Genomic DNA, 21383 nt, shown 5'->3' on the forward strand with positions numbered 1-21383 from the left:
CTGATCAGTTTTTGGTGTAGATTGGGATTGAACTTTATATCTCTTATTCAACCATCTAAGACTTTACCAATTGAGCTAACCATAAACAGATAAATTAGATCAAATTTAAGGAAATTAGCTTAAACAAAAGTAAAAAATACATAAAACCTATTCAATTTTATTATGATAAAAAAAATAAATAAAAAAAATACTGGTAAGTTTGTAGGTACCATAGGTTGGAGAAGGGAAATCTAAACCAAAAAACTGTAAAATAAGCTGAAGAATATATATATATATATATATAGGAATCCATATAAAAATCAAATACTCAAACTTCTTGAAGAAGTGGATTTGAAAATAAATAAATAAATATAGACTACAGAGCCCACGAGGCATAAGTAAAACCCAAAAGAAAAAAAAAGAAAAAAAAGAGAAAGAATATAGATGAACAATGATTACACGTTAATTTAGATTTTGTCATTCAAACTGATTAGGTCTCTCTTAAGTCTTAGATTTTGTTATTCAAACTTATTAGGTCTCTCTTAAGTCTTAGGTAGAGCAGTTGTATGCGACCAATCAACAATTTTTTTTTTTTAAAGAAATTTAATAAATTTCCTTAAGTCACGGTATGCAATACCTGATCTTTGTTTTTGTTTGTTTGTTTGTTATTTATTTTTCTGAGAATGGTACGCAATTCCTAATCTTTGAGTTTTAAATCAAATATGAATCCATCATTTAATGGTTGTGATGGAAACTGATGAGGATAAAATAAGTGAAGGACAAGGGTGACGAGACATGTTTTGCCGTCAGCATTTCTAAAGAGCTGACGGCGATATGGAGTGAAGGAATTCCACATATAGAGCACCATAAAGCTGCTAGACTCCTGAAGCTAATGGTGCTTAATCTGACGGAACAACATAGACTAACAGCGTCAGTCATTGAATGCTTAATCATCATGTTTGCGTGTATAAGAAAGTAACTTGCTCCCCACGCTTCATGAAACCTAAGGACTCATATATGGAAAGAATCCCGCAAACTACGCCCAAGGAGACTCCTATAAGGAAAAGACTTCTATTCCAAGGAAAAGGGGGCAAGCCCTACTACTATAAAAACCATGCTCCCTCACAAACCAAGGTATGCATTATTGACCCTCTCTAGCACTCTAGAGCAGTGAGAATAATTCTGACTTGACCTTCGGAGGGTGTTTGGCCGGTACCACACCGGTACTCTTTGCTAGGTCCTTTCTTTTCATTGTGCAGGTGCCGTTTGTAGTGCGCGAGGACTGTGTAACTTACTGGTGGTATTTTCGACATCATCAGTTGGCGCCGTCTGTGGGAAATGCGTAGTGTAAAGTCATATTACTGCTTCCCGCACAAAAGTCGCATGGTGCTCACCCGCTCAATGGCAACCACTAACGACATTCAAGAAGAAGAACCACCCACGACCGCCCTCGAGAAGCAAGTCAAGACTCTCACCGCGGCTGTGGAACGCCTCACCCGACAAAACCGCGACCTAGAAGAGCAATTGCGCCAAAAGAACGCTGCACCAAACAACCAAGGAGCAGATCAAGAAGGAACCAGTGCCGACAGAAGAAACCAGGAGGGACCCCAGGCCAGCAACGCCCCGAGCAAACCAGAACGACAGAACATAAGCATCCCCTCCCTCGTAGAAACCACTCCGCCACTTGTTATCGCGGAGATGCAGGCCATGAAGGAACAGATGGAGGTTATGATGAACGCTCTCAAGGGGCGAGTATCAAGCGATCTTAACGACCTTGTCAACCGAACTGACTCGCCGTTCACCGCCACCGTCAACTCCTACCCTTTACCGAGTAAGTTCCGCATGCCGTAGATAGACAGTTATGACGGAGTCAAGGACCTACTGGACCACCTGGAGACCTTCAAGACCCTAATGCACCTTCAAGGAGTAGCGGACGCCATCATGTGTAGGGCCTTCCTTACAACGCTGAAGGGCGCAGCGAGAATTTGGTTCAGCCAACTGACACCAAACTCCATCAGCACCTTCAAAGAGCTCAGCGCTCAGTTTACCGCACACTTCATTGGAGGCCATCGATACAAGAAGTCTACGGCTTGCTTGATGAGCATGAAGCAGCGAGAGGATGAAACTCTAAAAGCCTACATATCCCGATTCAACAAGGAGGCGCTCTCGATCGACGAAGCCGACGATAAGATACTTGATGCGACATTCACAAATGGCTTGAAGAAGGGTAAGTTTTTGTTCTCCCTATACAAAAACGACCCAAAAACCATGTCAGAAGTACTTTATCGTGCCATAAAGTATATGAATGCTGAAGACGCGCTCTTAACCCGAGAAAAGAGGCCCAGGAAAAGAGAAAGGCAAGAAGACACTCGGCAGGACCAAGGTCGAAAGAAGACAAGAACAGGAGACCGAAGGGATGAGAGGCGCCCTAAGCTCCTAGGAGGAAGGTTCACGAGCTTCACTTCGTTGACAGCCCCGGGAAAGCTAAAGAGTGATCCCAACAAACGTTCCAGGGATAAGTATTACCGTTTCCACCGCGACTATGGTCACGATACGGCTGATTGCTATGACCTCAAGCAGCAGATTGAGGCCCTTATCAGACAAGGAAAACTGCAGAGATTCGTTAGCAAGGAAAAGGTGGATCCTCCCGCACAAGACCAACACCCTCGACGGGATAACGAGCGACCGAGGCCCCCGATAGTGGACATAAGGACGATCGTAGGAGGAACGACTGACACCGGGTCATCCAAGAAGGCCCGCAAGACCTACCTTTGGATGGTACAAAATGTTCAATTGATAGGAGTCGTGCCGAAGATAGCACGAAGAGAAGGCCCCATAATTAGGTTCTCAGAAGAAGACGCACGACGCCTTCACCATCCACATGACGATGCGATAGTTGTTAGCTTGCGGGTGGAAGAATACAACATGCACCCAGTGCTGGTCGACAACGGCAGTTCAGCAGATATTTTATACTACCCAGCATTCCAGCAGATGAGGATCGACAGGGAGTGGTTGGTTTCGACAAATGCCCCGTTCATTGGCTTCGGAGGGAGCCCCGTATTCCCCCTAGGTGCGGTCACATTGTCCGTAATAGTAGGTGATTACCCTCAGCAGATAATCAAGGATGTGACATTCTTGGTGGTCGATTGCTCGTCTACCTACAACGCTATCATCAGACGACCCACGCTCAATTCGTGGAAGGTGGTAACTTCCACCTACCACCTGATGATTAAGTTCCCAACCGACTACGGAGTAGGGGAGCTACATGGAAGTCAGATGGCCGTGCGCGAATGCTACATGGCTATGATGGAAATGGAAGATCAGGTTCAGGCTTTAAGCATAGAAGAGCACCGGATGGTAACGGAGCCAGTAGAAAGGTTAGAAGAGATACCCCTTGACAGTTCCGATCTTGGCCGAACGACCAAAATTGAAACACTCGCTCACCCGCTATCCGTTAGGAACTCATTAACTTCCTCAGAGGCAATCGAGATGTATTCGCCTGGGGTCATGAAGATATGCTGGGGATAGATCCTTCAGTCATGGTGCACCGATTGAACGTATCGTCCGCCTTTCCACCTATCCGACAAAAGAAGAGAGTGTTCGCCCCCGAGCGAGATCGAGCCATAGCAGAAGAAGTCCGAAAGCTACAGGAAGCAAACTTCATCAGGGAAGTGTACTATCCCGACTGGCTAGCAAATGTGGTAATGGTCAAAAAAGCGAGCGGGAAATGGCGGATGTGTGTGGACTTCACCGATCTTAACAAGGCCTGCCCCAAAGATAGCTACCCTCTCCCCAGAGTCGATGTACTTGTAGACTCGACGGCCCGACACCAATTGCTGAGCTTCATGGACGCTTTCTCAGGGTACAACCAAATTAGAATATACGAAGCTGATCAGGAAAAGACATCGTTTGTCACTAGTCCAGGCCTCTTCTGTTACAAAGTGATGCCCTTCGGCCTGAAGAACGCAGGAGCAACATACCAAAGACTAATGAACAAAATGTTCGCACGACAGATTAGGAGGAATGTGTAGGTTTACATGGACGACATGCTAGTAAAGAGTCGAAGGGAGGAAGATCATTTGGCCGATCTCAAAGAAACGTTCGACACACTTCGCTCCTTCAACATGAAGCTCAATCCAAGAAAATGTGCCTTTGGAGTTACGGCAGGAAAGTTTTTAGGATTCATGGTGTCCCAAAGGGGAATCGAGGCTAACCCGGACAAGATCCGGGCGATCATGGAAATGACACCACCAAGGAATGTGAAGGAGGTGCAAAGCCTTAACGAAAAAATAGCGGCACTGAATAGGTTCGTATCGAGGGCAATAGATAAGTGTTTACCCTTCTTCCGAACGCTAAAGAAATCCTTCGAGTGGACTGCCGAATGCCAGCAAGCATTCGAAGAATTGAAGGCTTACCTCTCCTCCCCATCGCTGCTGAGCCTGTCGCAGCCAGGAGAGGAGCTTTTTCTCTATCTAGCCGTCTCCCTGGCAGCTGTGAGTGCTGCCTTAGTCAGAGAAGAGGAAAAAGTACAAAGGCCTGTGTACTACGCAAGCCGAGCGCTTCGCGGTGCTGAAGAAAGATATCCGCCCATGGAAAAACTCGCCTTTGCGTTAGTTATGACAGCCTGCAAGCTCAAACCGTACTTTCAAGCCCATACGGTGAACGTTCTGACTGACAAGCCGTTACGACGGGTAATGAGCAATCCCGAGGCTGCGGGTCGATTAGCGTTGTGGGCTATAGAACTGAGCGAGTTTGATATTCAGTACCGCCCGCGAACCGCCATCAAGGGACAGGTCGTCGCAGACTTCATAGCTGAATTCACCCATGACGAAGTCAAGGGGGCAGAAGAGTCCCCTCATTGGAGCATATATACGGACGGGTCGTCCAACAAACAGGCCGGAGGGGCCGGCATTGTGCTATTATCGCCCGAAGGAGACGTCATTGAATGTATGGTCCGTCTCGACTTCCCCGCTACCAACAATGAATTGGAGTATGAAGCGCTGATAGCCGGGCTCGACCTCGCCAAAGCAGTAGGAGCCGCAAGGGTCGTCATCTACTGCGACTCTCAGGTCATCACTAACCAAATAAATGGAGACTACGAGTGCAAGGGCGAAAGGATGAAGAAATACCTTGATGAAGTCAGGGCGAGAGTGGATGACCTGGAAGCTAAAGTTGTCCAAATTCCTAGAGGAGAAAACGAGCGAGCCGACCGCCTCTCAAAGGCCGCTTCAGCAGAACAAATGGTCATCCCAGGTAATGTACTCTCTTTCGTTCAGCTTTCTCCGCTAATAGATCCCAGCAACGTGCAGGAAATATGCTCCGAAAACAGCTGGACCACGCTGATAGTTTCATATTTGAAAGACGGGGTCTTACCAAACGAGAAGGAGGCCGCAAGGAAGCTTAAGGTCCGGGCGGCGAGGTTCGTCCTGATAAAAGACGTCCTGTACAAAAGAGGCTTCTCCCGACCATATTTGAGATGCTTGGGTACGGAAGAGGCAGATTACATCATGAGAGAGGTACATGAAGGAATCTGCGGAAACCACTCAGGGTCCAGATCGTTGGTACATAAGCTTATACGAGCAGGGTACTATTGGCCCACCATGCAGAAGGACGCCGAAGCCTACGTCAGGACCTGTGACAAATGCCAAAAGTTCAGCAATATCATTAGACAACCAACCGAAGAGCTGACCCCGATGACGACCCTATGGCCATTCGCACAATGGGGGTTAGACATTATGGGACCATTCCCTACAGTAGTACGACAGCTGAAGTTCCTGGCGGTAGGCATTGACTATTTCACAAAGTGGGTGGAAGCTGAAGCTTTGGCCACAATAACAGAGAAGAACGTGCGAAACTTTGTTTGGAGATGCATCATATGCAAGTTTGGCATTCCTAGAGTCTTTGTCTCGGACAACGGAATGCAATTCGACAACGACCCCTTTCGGGACTTCTGCTCATAGCTAGGAATAAAGAACCACTACTCCTCCCCCGCCCACCCTCAAGCTAATGGCCAGGTCGAAGTAACGAACCGATCCTTGCACAAGATTATCAAGACTCGGCTCGAGGGGCAAAGGGTATATGGCCCGATGAATTGCCGAGCATATTATGGGCATACAGGACGACGGCAAGGACACCTACAGGAGAGACACCATTCCGACTGACGTATGGAGGCGAAGCGATCATCCCGGCAGAAGTTGGGCTCACAAGCTACAGGGTGCACAACCACGATGTGAACAAAAACGACGAGGCTATGTGACTACAGCTCGACCTAGTAGACGAGATCAGAGCAGCAACAGAACAAAGGCTCGCTAGGTACTAGGACCGCATTACCAAACACTACAACTCTCGGGCCCGACACAGGGACTTCCAAGTTGGAGACCTTGTTCTTAGAAAGGTCATGGGTGCCGCTAGAGACCCTACCCAAGGGAAACTCGGCCCTAATTGGGAAGGACCTTAAAGAATTACGTCGTGGCAAAGGAAAGGCACATACCATCTAGAGACGTTGGAAGGAAAGAAACTGCCACACCCATGGAACACCGAGCACCTACAAAAGTATTACTAGTAGGAGCGGTAGCATGAAGATCAACCCTTTTTTATTTTACATTCCAGCAAACTTTAGTCTCACTCCTCAGAATTATCATTTACTTTAGTTTTTTTTTTTTTTTTTGCAACAATACTTTTTTTTAAGTCCAAAGGGCAGGATTTGGTTTTAATTACTTTTATTTACAAATTCATGGCAATAAGAGGAGTTTATTCAAAATTGCTGATGTATTTATTTTAGAAACCTACAGCTTAGAGTCCACAGAATGGGCAACTAAGTTCGCAAAAGTGAACAAACCAAATGACTAAGTCCATAACACACGGACTAAAAAGCTGACGGTCCCATAGATGAAGCTATCATCATGAGGACGGGGTCCTAAAACCAACGGACCCATAAAGAAGATTAGCAAAGCCAAGGCCAAAAAGCTGACGGTCCCATAGATGAAGCTATCATCATGTGGACGGAGTCCTAAAATCAACGGACCCACTAAGATGAGAAGGTCAACAAAGCTAAGGCCAAAAAGCTGACGGTCCCATAGATGAAGCTATTATCATGTGGACGGGGTCCTAAAACCAACAAACCCACTAAGATGACAAGGTCAGCAAAAGCTAAGGCCAAAAAGCTGACGGTCCCATAGATGAAGCTATCATCATATGGACAAGGCCCTCAAACCAAAAGACCTACTAAGATGACAGTCATCAAGGCCAAAAAAGCTGACGGTCTTAAGAGATTGACGACCATTAAACGGTGCGACCAACCAACGAGGCTGTAAACCGACGGGGTCCAGCAGACGGAACAGAAAACTGGACGGTCACCAAGCTGACGGGGCTTGGAAAATAATAAACAAGGCCGAAAATCCAACAGGAAACCCGTAAAACAAATAAGGTAAAAAGACTAGGCACAAAGTCATGTCAACGGAGTCTTCCAACAGTTCGAAGAACTGACGGGTTCCCAAAAAGACGGGAATTTTTACCAAAATTTCGTCTAGGGCTATCATCAATAAAGAGATATAAAAGAAATGGAAATAAACGCATACACAACTGTATATAAACAAAAGCCCGAGAAAACCAAAAGGGCACTTAAACATTGTTTGCCAAATGTTTAAAACTACAACTGTTTGCCAAATGTTTAAAATGCAACGATTGTTTACAAAATAAATACACGGCTAAAATGCAAAATAAAAACTAAGTAGCGGGAACGTCAGCAGGGTTGCCGTCAGCTTGATGGTCTTCAATATCCACAATCACAGCTGGAGAATCAGAAGCAGCAGGGTTAGCAGCAGGCTGAGCTAGGACTACACTACTGTCATGCTCCGGAGTAGGGTTAGGCTGAGGAGAGTAGTCATCTCCATCATCCATGGTAATCCCAGACAAGTCCAACTCTGGGAAGGCCGACGCGACCTGCCGAAGGCAATCATCGAACCCAGTGCCATAATATTTGGCACATGAGTCAATAAAAGACTACGACGCTTTAAAGTCTTTGATCGCGTCAGCCCCCGCCGTCTGTAACTTTTTGCCTAGAGCCGTCACCTCTCCCTGGAGCTTGTCATTCTGACAGCTGACCTCCGTCAGCTTCTCCTTAACTTCCTTCAGCTCCTGGTTAAGAGTACGGACGGCTTCCTTGTATTGAGCTTGCTGATTCAACAGGTTCGTGTTATGTTTACGAACTCGGGTGACGACCCCCTCCTTCGCCACACAACGGTCGTGAAGGGCCTTAACGCGCACCAAGGCCTAAAAGAACATATCCGGCAGTCAAAAAGTATACCAAAGCAAAACAAAGATTGTTCAACCAAAAATGTAATAAACATACCCTGGTGAGATCGAAGAGGGCCGACGCCCCTAAATCCTTCGTCTCCACCTGGTCACAAGGCTCTATGTTCGTCGGTTTTATTAGGGATCCAACCTCCCCGACGGCATAGTCCTTATGGGTCAGGAGGCGGTAGAGACCCTCGCTGACGGGACCAGTCGAAGTCATCACCCCTTTGCCCGCACCATGGCTAGGCTTCGGAGGGGATTTCTCCTTCAGCGGTTCGTCTCCAGGAGTGACGACAGCCTTTTTTGAGGGACGACTGTCACTCCTGTTGGGCTTCCTCTTCGTCACCTTAGCGACAGCCTTGGGGGTTGACGAGGCCTCCCCCCCTGCCTCCTTAGCCTTCCTCTCCTCCTTCTGACGAGCTGCGGCAGCCCTTATCCTTTACTTCGCGGATTCCATCTCTACAACACAAAAAAGACTGTTAGGGCAAGAGACGGAGGAATGAAACTGACGGGGAAAATAAAAGTCTACTCACGTCGACGTGCAAATTCTTCCAACCTTTGAGCTGCCACTGACGGTTCTGGACCCCCACAGTATAAGTGAAGGGTATCAAGGGTGATCAAATCCCTGCACTTATGGTCTTCCAAAGGGATTTCCAAGATCCGTTGGATGAACTCCTCTTACTCGTCAATTATGTGCAGATGGGTATAGGCTAAAGAAACAAAAGCAAGTGTTAGTAGCGTCACCTCAAAAAAAAAAAAAAAAAAAAAAAAAAAAACAGAAGAAACATAGTTGACGGGATCAACCTGAGTCCCTGACAAAGGCCCAGGTGTTGTCAAAATAGCCACGGGGCATCGTCGCCCACTCTTCCTGACGGCAAACCCAATCCGTCCCCTCAACGAAAAAATACCTACTCTTCCAATTCCTATTGGAATCTGGCATGTCTGACACAAGCCGTAAACCTTTTTCCCTGGCATTGAAGTGATATGTCCCCTTAGACGAGGCAATAGATGGGGCCTATAACAATAAAAAAATTCGCCTAGCGTAAGCTGACGGCGTCCTCCACTAAAACTGCCCCACAGGATTTCAGCTCCTATGAAAGTCCTCCAGGTGTTTGGGGCAATTTGGGTGACGGATATGCCTAGGAAGTCAGCAAGTTGACGGTGTAGAGCCGTCAATGGCAACCTCAGGCCCGTAGCAAACATGGCATCATACATACCAACGTCAGCGGTCCTCCCAGAGTAACACCTCTCATTCTCTCCAGGGAGACGGATTGGGATGTGGTCTGGGATTTGGTAACAAATACGCAACTCCCTAAAAACCTTACCACTCATCCTAGGAAAAAATTTGTTAACGGCCCAATCCTCAAGGAGAATGAAGGGATGGTTATCCCCGTGACCCTCCGAGGTTCCTTCACTGGATCCCTCATCTCCGTCACTATTGTCTCCGTCAACATCCATTTCATCCCCGTCGTTTCCATCCCCTCTTTCCTCATCCTTATCTCCCTCAGCAAAACTCTCATCGCCGTCAGGAGATTGGGCCGACGTCTCTCTCTTTGACGGAACTGAAAAGTCCTTTGACTCATTTCCAGAACCAAAGGTCTCATCGTAGCCCGCTCCTTCGCGGACTGACGACTCCTCATAAGACGCGTCACTTGACATCTGACTACCTACAAGTGACAGATTCAATCTAAGTACCTAAACTGACGTCCTCACTAATGAAGCAAAAATAGAAAAGAAGAAAGAAGAGAGGAGATGAAAACTTACTGATATAGTGGCCTTCTGGATGGCTCTAAAGACAACGATGGATAAGCTGACGGAAGTAAAGCTGGCTAAAAGTGGGCGACGGTCTCTCTCTCTAAAAGATCAGCAGGGTTGAAATAGTGGAAAATGAGGGGGAGGTGTTGTTTATATATGGGAAAAAAAGCGCTGAAGATGAAGCGACACCTCGTCAGAAGTAGAGCCAATAGAAACGAGCCACCTGTCCAAAACATTAAATACACAGATCCAGGCGAACAATATCCCTGCCTCTTTGGAAAATAAACTCCATAACCCATCAGTATAAAGACTGACGGAGGTATGGAGTAGGGGGCAAGTGATGAGGATAAAATAAGTGAAGGACAAGGGTGACGGGACATGTTTTGCCGTCAGCATTTCTAAAGAACTGACGGCGATATGGAGTGAAGGAACTCCACATATAGAGCACCATAAAGCTGCTGGACTCCTGAAGCTGACGGTGCTTAATCTGACGGAACAACATAGAATGCTTACTCAACAAAGGTTGACAGCTAAAACATTCAATGACGGCGTCAGTCATTGAATGCATAATCACCACGTTTGTGTGTATAAGAAAGTAACTTGCTCCCCACGCTTCATGAAACCTAAGGACTCCTATATGGAAAGAATCCCGCAAAATACGCCTAAGGAGACTCCTATAAGGAAAAGACTTCTACTCCAAGGAAAAGGGGGCAAGCCCTACTAATATAAAAACCATGCTCCCTCACAAACCAAGGTACGCATTATTGACCCTCTTTAGCACTCTAGAGCAGTGAGAATAATTCTGACTTGACCTTCGGAGGGTGTTTGGCCGGTACCACACCGGTACTCTCTGCTAGGTCCTTTCTTTTCATTGTGCAGGTGCTGTTTGTAGTGCGCGAGGACTGTGCGGCTTATTGGTGGTATTTTCGGCATCATTAGAAACATTACATTATAGTTCCTCATCTATTTCAGAAGTGACTATGAGGACGTTGCTAGAGATTTAACAAAGTAACTTACTCAACATCTTCCCTCAAGAGTTGATACTTACATGGCGTCAACGTCAACAATACAAGGTTGACAGCTGAAATACATCATATTAAATAGGAAGTAATACTATCGCACGGTCGTTGACTGTAACGTGATGTTAGCTCAAATTCAGATGACCTCAAGTCTTATTTTAGATCCTGCAGCTTCATGTTGTTCTTAAAACACTTGGCTCATTTTTATTTTCAGTTGCTCAAACTTGAATTTCACCACTCTTTAGTGCAATCATTGTTCTTTATGCAGAGCACCCACGATCTTAGCTCACTCATCTTCAATTGAAGTCACCTCTAGCCCTCCCATGTTATGGATTTTAAATGCTTTGGATGAACATGATCAAGAATATATAACATTTAATATTTTACCTGTAGCATACTCACACAAATATTCCTTGATTGAACTTCATAATTCAATCATGGTTGCTACTTGCTTGCCTTATAGCCATCTTGTAATTTTTTTTTTCCTTTGGTTAATAAATAAATAAAAACAAAAACAAAAACAAAAACTTAAGCTCAATAAGCAATTGGGCTTAGAACATGTCGAGCATCTTAGCTATATTTTCACTCCATTTTGAGAGTAAACAATTACTTTTACATTTTGCCTACTATACTTTTTCAAATACACTTTCTAACAGACTCCTTATTATATCTCAATTTCATTTAAATATTATTTTTCTATTCATTTTTTTAATCTTCTTTTATTCATTCCTAACCATAAGCATGTTCATGGATCGAGCTGGGTTGGGTTTGTGCCCAACTTAGACTTGACCCCAAAACTTCGGGTGGATAAAAACGCAACACGAAACCAACCTAGAAGATCTCGTCAAATTAGTCAGTTTGGATCTCGTCGGTTTCGGGTTTTATCATTAGGGTTGATATTTGGCTGGATCCATCGAGATCTAACTGATATTTGGCCAAATCCGTCAAGATCTAATTGAGTCCGTCGAGATCTGGCCTAGATTTCGTCAGATAACAATGAGATCTCACTAGATCTAGTCCGAAATGCTTGAAAAATCATCGGAAGAATTGATGTATTCAGGTGGGTCAGGTTTCATAAGTTTTGAAATAGGAGACCCACAATTGACCTATTGGGGTTGTGTTTAGGGAGGTTGGGACTCACATTCAATCGCCAGAATTGTTGGATCGAGTATGGGTGGGTGGACGGGTTTCTTGGACACTCCTACCTAACCACTATATTTTATTTTAAATTGCCATAGTTGTATTTTTTAAATCTTCCAATGATCATATTTTCTAATAATCTCTTTTTTTTAGTAGACATTTTTTTTTAAAACTTCAATTATTTTAGTCTTGTGCAAGTCCTTAAAAAATTCTATGTAATTTGATATTAATCAAATCCATATTACTTTTGAAATTTATCAATGGTAATACAATTCATTTGTTCATTAATTTTTTATCTTTATCTTGGCGGTGAGATTTACCACTTTCCAAGTTTTCTTACCATTAAAAAAAAAAAAAAAAAACCCGCATAGGGTCCTTATCTTTAACACAGATAGAGAGAGTCCCGGAGCGATCGGTGTTAACCGTGCAAAGCCGCATCGTCCGCAGCACTGTCCTCCGCCACCGCCAAGAACAATGGCCACTTCTCGGTCCTTGTACCGTACTACCACCCAGTTCTCCCAAACCCTTTGCACCTTCTCTACCACCACCGCCACCGCCACTACCACCAAGCCCTCACATCACAACCACCACCAACAAAACCACAAGTTCCTTGAGTCCCATTCCTATGTAGGTAGCTGGTGGAACTCCGATCGGCCACAGGACCCCAAGGTCGCCGAGCGCAGGCTCGCCCTGCTCCGCCGCGACTACGCCAAACAAGTCAAGCAGGTCCGCAAGGAGTACATCCGCGAGGTCGAGCTCATGCGCCTCGAGCAGCAGCGCAAAGACGAGGCCAGGAGAGAGGCACTTCGATTAGCCAATGAGGAAAAGAAAAAGCTCAAAGCCGAGGCCGCTAAGCTCCGAGCTCATGAGCGCGAGCTCGCACAGAAAGAGTTCCGCCAAACCCTGGTACGTCTTCTCTCTCTCTCCCTCTCACCGTTTTTATCTTAAATTCTTTATTTTGTGTTTGGTTGCTAAGGAAATGTTGGAAAATGCGGGGGTGTGAATTGTGAACCTCTTTACAGATTGAAGTTTTTTGTTTGTTGTGATTTATGTTTAGTTGCTGAGAAAGTGTGGGAAAAGAGTTTTGAATATTTGAATTCATGTTTGGTTGCTAAGGAAATGTTGGAAAATATGGGGATGTGATTTGTCATTTACGTTTGGTTGCTGAGAAAATGTGGGAGAAGAATTTTGAATAAGTTGAATTGTAGGTTTGTTCATAAGTTGGGACAGAATTTTACGAACAAGATTCAGTTACCATTTTGGAGTCTTTACAAGTGTTTGTTGTACAAATGCAGTTGAAGGAAAGAGCTGAGAAGCTTGAAAATTGGAGGATGAAAGAAACAAAGAGGGAAGAGAAGAAGAAAGAGAAGAAAGAGCTGCTGCACCGGAAGAGTTCCTTGTGGATTGACGAATCTGAATTGGAAAAGAAGATACTTGAGGCTATTGTTGATACTACACCCCTCTGATTTTTTCACTTTTCATTTTGTATTTTTGAATGGGAATATTTTTTTACTTTTAGTTGGAATAATGTTTAAGAAGCATAAAACAATCAAGGCTCTGTCTGTTTTTTATTAACATTTTGAAGCCTCAAAGCATTTTTTGTGCTAGAATATGTAGCTTAGTCATGTTTTGTGTATCGGTGTTTATCAGTGTAGCCATTTAATATGCAGCTTTGTTTGAAATAATGTTTTAGCTTAATAGATTGAAGAGATTTCTTTTTCAGAGAGAGGGGGGGGGGGTGTTTTGTAGGAATTAAGTTCTCTTTCTTTTGCCATGTGGGTGTATGGATGTGGTGGCTTTTATGAACATATAGGTCATCCCTTCATACTGATCGGTGGGGCTTATAATACGTGATCCATTTGCATAGAACTATATATATAATTCTATTTCTATCTGACTGTGCATGTGCTAATAGATTTTTCCTCTATGGGTGCTTCTGTTGGCCCTTGCTTTAAGTGCCTGCACTACCTTGGATTCTGTGGAGCCAAAAGTAATGGTTGAAACACAAAATCATGTGATGAGGTATAAATTTTTTGTCAACTTGGATTATGCATCATTAACAGTGGGAAGATTATTCTAAAAAAAGATTGTTTTTTATTGCATAAATCTCTTGATAAATTCGACAGGCAACCCTAGGGTTCTTTGCTTTATCAAATGATCTGGTAGATGATGTCAATCACCTTATCAACAACCTTATCACTCTCTTATGTGCAATTTTTCTCATATGGTATTCTATAATCAAAAGGTCTTTGCTTTTCCTGACTTGGATATTCCTTTGAAACAATAATGTTTCTTCGTCTTTAGAAGTTTTGGTAAAATGCAATATATTAAGTGATTAGATAATTTACTTTTGCCGTCACATTCGTCTGATATCTGAATAGAGTATTTTCATAGAGATTTTGGTTCCTTTTTTTGAATTCTATATTTTTAACTTGAATTTTTTGAAAAAATTTAACTGGAAGTGTATTATTGAATTGTTCAAGGTTGCTTTTTTTGAATAAGGAGTTCTAGTTCTGTGGAAGCACTCCCAGTTGCTGAGGTTTTGTAACCATGCCTGTGTAATGTGTCACTTCTTGCTTAATAATGCCTTTGAGCTTGGACACTATGGCTGTTTCATGCATCTTTCAGCATGTGAGTGCATGTACCTGGTAAATATTATGAATATATAGGTGATCCTTTCGTACTGATCTAATTTTAATTGAAAGAGTGAAGAACAGTGGAGCTTATAATATGATCCACATTTGCACAGAACTAAGTATATAACTCATCTGACTGTGTATGTGTTAATAGATTTTTCATGTAAGATTTCATATATACCTTTTGTAATTATCAAAATTATAGAACTTAGTGGAGAGGATGGGAGAAGTCGGGCAGAGCAGCAGTTGCATATGTTGATTGATCAGTATGTTTATTGACTTGTGGAGAATCAGAGAAGAGTTTGTCATGCAGTGCATGTGATGCTTATCCTGTTTCAGACGGTTTGCATCAGTGGATATCGCTTCCCAATTATTTGTTTCTTTCACTGTCTTCTGCTATTTTATTTTTTATTTATAAATTCTGTTCAACTCTGTACTGCCAAGTGCCAAGTCGTGAAGCATTGTAATGGATCTTCCACATTCGTGCAGGTCGTTTTTAAATTCTGCTTTTGAGCTTTTATTGAGAGTATGGGCAGTTTCACGGGATCTGAAGGTTTGCATTTGTTTTTTTGGGGGGGGGTTCTTTTGCTGGTATTCACTCGCTCTATACACTTTTTGAACCTTCATTTTGTAATTAAAACTATACCTTGGTATTAGTTATGTTTCCATTTGTATTTATTACCATATTTTAACCTGACAATTTTTTTCTCCCTGCTTTGAAATTGGTCTGGTGCTAAATTATTCTTACTCTGTTATATATTTTTTGGATGGATCATCCTTCTCTGCTTAACATTGAGTCTTGTGCAGTCACATTTGGTAGAGTTGAAATAATGTCTTCCTCTTTCCTATCACGTTGTTTTAAAACTTTACTTTTATTTAAATTTTTTGTGTTATTGATTTTGCAGTTTGATGCTGAAAGAATACTTCTCTGAAAAGTTGAATCATCACTAGAAAAAATGCCTTATGTACATAAAAATTTTATGCGTGTATGATACTACTATTTTTTTTTTTTTTTGGTTTTAAACTTTCTAGCAATCTTATAATGTTTTTTTCTGGCTGATTGGTTGAATGTCCTATCATGTCTTCCATTATTTTTTATTTGCTTGGATTTTTTAGCAATTTACCGAAGTGATTGGTTTTGTTATTTCACTTAATTCTTGTTTGAAATAGGTTCGCATATCTTCTGCAGAAGCCTTAGGTCAGATGGTTGGCCTTATCGCCTGGACAAAATTAAAGTCAGCTTTACGTAGACTTGTCCCTACTTTTTTGGAATTGTAAGATTTGATACATTAATAATGCTTCAAGTTTTATGTTTATGATGCTGCACTGTGTATATGTTGTGTCCTATCTTTGGTAGAATAGTTTCCTAAATTGGGGTTATACATATATATATTCTCAAAAACATGCACATAGAAAACCCATCAACAATATCATGCATATATATGAAAGTCAAAAGGGATGACATTACTATTTTCTGTGCATCAGGTATAAAAAGGATCACAATATCGCCTTTATGGCAACATGTAGTCTCCACAACCTCTTAAATGCCTCTTTTTGCTGTCAGAAAGTGGACCTCCTTTGCTTGCTTTTAGGTAATGGACTCCTCATTCTGCTTGTTTGTCTTCCCTAGTAATAGTTTGACGATGTTGGACTTCTTTACCACCTTTCACATCCTGATGTAAGTGTACTGCATTCCTGTCCCTGCCTTGTACTGTAGCAATATGAGTTTTAGCCTTTAAGGTAATTTAGCCTTGTAACATTTTTCCTTTTAAGGTGGGATTTATTTTGTCATTCTAGGGTAATTTGGGAGAAGTGGAAAACTTTTGACAGAACTGAAGAGAATGTTCCTAGAAACATGATTCCTTGTAGCAAGTCCAGTTATTACTTAAAATGTAATTGGATTTTTACCATCTCGCCAAGATTTTTTGATCTTGTCACATTGTTTAGCAACCTTTCTCTTGACATAGGGGCTTTTACCATATTCCCCACCCCCCACCAAAAAAGGAATAAAAAATTTCTCATGAGCTCCTTTTGTTCTTACTAATGGGTGCTACATAGGGCCTTATAATCGTGTTTATGATTTTATTTTATGATGAACTGATGGTCTTTTCTGTTTAAACTTTGTCATGTTGACATATCTGGAAGGAAAAAAAACCCTTGATTGCAGTAGATATAGGTGTTTTCTTAGGACTGGGGAGGATGTAGAATTCATGTTGTGGGTTTTTTAGAATTTAGAGGATGCTCTATGTGAAAATACTTGGTATAAGCTCTTCTTCTATGTCTTTCTAGGCTTTAACTATGTACTGTAACAATTTTGTTTTATACAGAAACTGTTACTAGTTCATAGACTTTGTAAATATTATACAACATTAAACAACCATTCGTCTCAAAACACTTTACAAGTATTACATACAGCAATAATTGTTTTGGTGCTGGTTTATTCTTGTGATGGCTTGCAGGAGCTCACAGTTATCCTATCAAGTCTTCTCCCAGTAGTTTGCATTAGTAGTGACAGCAAAGAGCACTCTGATTTCTCAATGGCATTGAAGATGTAATTACCAATTCTGTTTTGTGTAAATTCTTTCATTATAAGAACTTCCATTTCTTCTAGTTAGTGTTGAAGTTGAATTTATGAGGGTTTTTTTTTTTTCTTTAAATTAATTTTAGCCAGTGGTTTGACTTTTTTTTTTCTTCTTCATAGGACTGCAGCAAGTTATTATTTGGTTCGTTTCTGAAATTTTGGTTTCTAACATTTCCTGTTTTCAATTGGAAGGATTAACATCTCATTTTCTTCTCCTGGTTTCCCTGCTACCCCTCTCCCTTGGCATTGTTATTACTAAACAGTTGTAGCTATGCTGATGGATGTTGTTTCTTGCCTTAAGTGGTGATTATCATGTCAGTGTGCTGTCTTATATTTGATGATGATATTTATTCTAATTTGGCACTGGACATCTAGATTTTATATTTGAATGCATGTTTGCTTTGTGACAGACATTTAATGAAGTTCCGTGCTCCAAATCCAAGTTATCCCACTTCAATTTCCATGTGAAGAGGTGGCAGGAATACCAGAAGGATGTGACAATCTTGACAAGCTGCTATAGAATTGGGCAAGTTTCTTCACATCAACCAGTGGAAATTTTGTTTGAGAAGCTGACACCACAACCAAGCTGCATAATCTCCGACTTGTGCTTGCCTTGGACAAGTGATATTGCTCGCAAATTTCACATTCCAAGGATTTTTTTTCCACAGAGGTAGTTGCTTTTGTCTCTTGTGCTTTCACCATTTACGTGTTCACAAGGCTCAAGAGAAGATGTCCTCTGAGTGAGAGTAATTTATCGTGCCTTGCTTGCCTGACCATGTAGAATTTATTGAATCCTAACTGCCTTTTCCTAGAGATTCAAGAATGAAGAAACTTAGTGAGCAAATGGAAGCAGCTAACTTAGCCTCATATGGGGTCATTGTAAATACTTTTGAAGAGTTGGAGTCAGCATATGTCAAAGAATACAAAAAAGCATGGGAAGACAGTCTGGTGTGTTGGCTCTATTTCGCTTTGTAACCACACCTCTTAATGTCATCTGACTCAAACCAATCATCAACTGTGCCATTGATTTTGGACTCCCTATCCAACTAGTCTAACTCCAATTGCCACTTCATGAGGCCAGCTTGCCAGAAGGATGTGAAAACATCAATACAGTCCGCTCATGTGGCTTAGGAACTTCTTTGATGTTGCTAATAAGTCACAACAACCACTAGAACAATTACTTGAAGAGATGAAACCTAGTCCAAGCTGCATAATAGCTGATTCTCAGCAAAAAAAAAGCTGCATAATAACTGATAAAAATCTTGCTTGGACATGTGATATTGCTACCAAGCTTGATATACCAAGAATTTTATTTGATGGAACAAGTAGTTTCAATCTCATGTTGTCATAATATACTTGCATCCAAGGTCAATGAGAGTACTAGTGTCTCTGATTTAGAGCCTTTTGTTGTGCCTAGTTTGCCTGATCAAATTGAATTAACTAGAGCACAGTTACCTACGAACTTGAATACAAGCTTGAAGGATTTCAAAGATCTTCATGAAAAGATAAATGCTTTTGAAGAAGGAGGTTATGGGGTCATGGTTAATAGTTTGTTGACTGGGACCAAAATATGTTAAAAGGTATGGTAAGACAAATGGAGATAGATTTTGGTGTATTGGGCCGGTTTCACTTTCCAACAAGGCTGACTTGGACAAGGCTTAGAGAGGTAACAAGTCCTCAATTAATGAAAACCAGTGCCTCAAGTGGCTTGACTTGTGACCTCAAAACTCTGTTGTTTATGCTTGTCTTGAAAGTCTTTCTCGTGTTATATTATTACAACTAACAGAGCTTGGTTTAGGATTAGAAGGGTGTGACCGGCCATTCATCTAGGTGATTAGAGAAGAGAAAAATGGGGAGATTAAGAATTGGATAATGGAGGATGGCTTCGAAGAAAGGACAAAAGCAAGACGCCTCTTTGATCCGGGGTTAGGCTCCACAAGTACTGATCTTGTCACACCCTGCAATTGGAGGATTTTTGACAAATTGTGGTTGGAATTCAACGCTAGAAGAGATTTATGCTAGTGTGCCAATGGTAACATGGCCTATGTTTTTTGCTTATCAATATTTTTAATGAGAAGTTGGTGAGAGAGTGGGGGCTAAAATTGCTATTCCCTTAGGGGATGAAGAGAAGTTTGGGGTATTGGTGAAGAGGGAGGAAGTTAGGGAGGCTATAGGAAAGATAGTGACCGAAAGGGAAAGAAAGGGAAGATAGACAAGAGAGAGCAAGAAAGCTTGCAAAGATGGCAAAGACAGCAATAGAAGAGGGAGGATCTTTTTACCTTGACATTGCATTGTTAATTGAAGATATTAGGAAACTATCCATGGCACTTAAGGCTCATGAGATATTTGTGGCTACACTATCTGAATTATAAGTAGCTTGTGAACTTTCATTTTCTACTTTTTAAGAGAAATTTCTAAAATTTTAATATAAGATGATCTTCCCAATTTTATAACAAATTGAGAGAATCATTTTTTAAAGATAAATAAGAAGATAATTTTTAATTTTTCTTTTTCACTATTACAATTAATGGAAAAGGATCATATTCATACATTATCATAAATAGTGACACTTATATATTTGGGATGCTAGTGTACCCTTCAATATTAGCCAATAGGCTCAATAAAAGTTATTAAAAAAAAAACTTAGATTCAACTTTTGGTGTAGTACATTAAATTTCCAATTAATTTCAAATTCATAGCTACATTGACCTATATAGTACAAACAATATTATCTTTTCCGATAAAAATTAAATTCAATACACATATGCTTAAATTTATTTTAGAATTCTAAGTCATTGCACCTACAGAATTGCACATGTATTTTATCTAAATTATAATATTACACCACCAAATGAAAGTTGATCATGAGTTATGACCACACACAAACGCAAACAATACTATTACTTTGTTTAGTTGTCATTAACTCTGTAGTGGGGATCGTAGAAAAAAATAATAATAAAAAGCTTTGTAGAGGGGCATAGCCGCATGGGTAACTATGTTAACATGTTTTGAATGGACTGCATTTAAAATGACAATATATCATTTACATCAAAATTAAGTCCTTTTTGGTATTTCTTCTAAAAAAAAAATATTTTTGGTAATTTGCATCCGCAACAAAAAATTTATAGTTTTCAAACCGCAATTTTTATATATTTTACCAAACATTTAATATTGGCTTTCAAAATTGTGTTTTCAAAACGCACATTTAAAAAATGCGAAATTTTTAAAAACGTAATTTTCAAAACGGTCTATTCAAATAGACCCTAAATCTTATAAGTGAAGACCAAAATCTTTCTAACCTAGACTAGGAAGCTTTCACTCCAAAATTTGATTATACTAGCTTATAATCTTATAGTACACATTGGTGCATATCAAAAATAAGACTTTTTTTTTATCAGATAAAAAATAAGACCTAGAAACATATTAGTACCAATGTTCATTTTTGAATTTTTGTCTACTCTTAAAAAACCGTTGTAATAATTTGCAAGATAAACAATGTATTTTTTTTTTTTTTTGAGAAACGGATAAACAATGTATTTGGTTCTTATTCTTTACATAATATATCAATTTAGTCCATAACCTTTCAATTGTGTCAATTTAGTTTTGAATTATTTAGTGTCATATCAATTTAATCTATGCCATTATTAATTGGAAGGAAATTGCTGACGTAACAAACGACGAAAATAATAAGTTAATTTTCATTGATGTAACAATAAACTAATATATTGTTTTTACTGTTTGTCATTTCAGCAATTTCCATCCAAGAGAAAACATCATGAATTAAATTAACAGGATACTGTAATCGTGTAAACAATAGAAATCGTAATTTACTTTTTATTTTTTGGTTGTATTTATCGCTTAAATTTATAGCGGTAAAAACTAAAAACTAGGAAAGAAAATATATTTCTGGTGAAAGAAAAGGAAATATACGTTTTCTCCTGGAAGAAAACGACATGGATTAAATTAATAGGACATCGA

The 21383-nt window shown here is 41.0% G+C and overlaps 3 protein-coding genes and 1 pseudogene across 3 annotated transcripts; all 4 read left to right on the forward strand.

Annotated features, from left to right (window-relative positions):
• The first annotated feature begins 2082 nt into the window (after positions 1 to 2082).
• LOC115953323 lies at positions 2083 to 3507 on the forward strand. The gene is made up of 2 exons (XM_031070932.1): positions 2083 to 2498; positions 2580 to 3507. The coding sequence occupies exons 1-2, from the start codon at positions 2083 to 2085 to the stop codon at positions 3505 to 3507; spliced, it is 1344 nt and encodes a 447-aa protein (XP_030926792.1).
• Positions 3508 to 4016: 509 nt separating this feature from the next.
• Positions 4017 to 6235, forward strand: LOC115953331. The gene is made up of 2 exons (XM_031070944.1): positions 4017 to 5860; positions 6097 to 6235. The coding sequence occupies exons 1-2, from the start codon at positions 4017 to 4019 to the stop codon at positions 6233 to 6235; spliced, it is 1983 nt and encodes a 660-aa protein (XP_030926804.1).
• A 6298-nt stretch (positions 6236 to 12533) lies between these two features.
• Positions 12534 to 13888, forward strand: LOC115989108 (trichohyalin-like). The gene is made up of 2 exons (XM_031112775.1): positions 12534 to 13094; positions 13484 to 13888. Exons 1-2 carry the CDS (start codon positions 12663 to 12665, stop codon positions 13652 to 13654), a joined length of 603 nt encoding a protein of 200 aa, XP_030968635.1. The 5' UTR covers positions 12534 to 12662; the 3' UTR covers positions 13655 to 13888.
• Positions 13889 to 13961: 73 nt separating this feature from the next.
• On the forward strand, positions 13962 to 19777 carry LOC115989099 (annotated as a pseudogene).
• Positions 19778 to 21383: the final 1606 nt, after the last annotated feature.

Source organism: Quercus lobata, chromosome 1 (assembly GCF_001633185.2).
Source record: "Quercus lobata isolate SW786 chromosome 1, ValleyOak3.0 Primary Assembly, whole genome shotgun sequence".
Classification (NCBI taxonomy): Eukaryota; Viridiplantae; Streptophyta; class Magnoliopsida; order Fagales; family Fagaceae; genus Quercus; species Quercus lobata.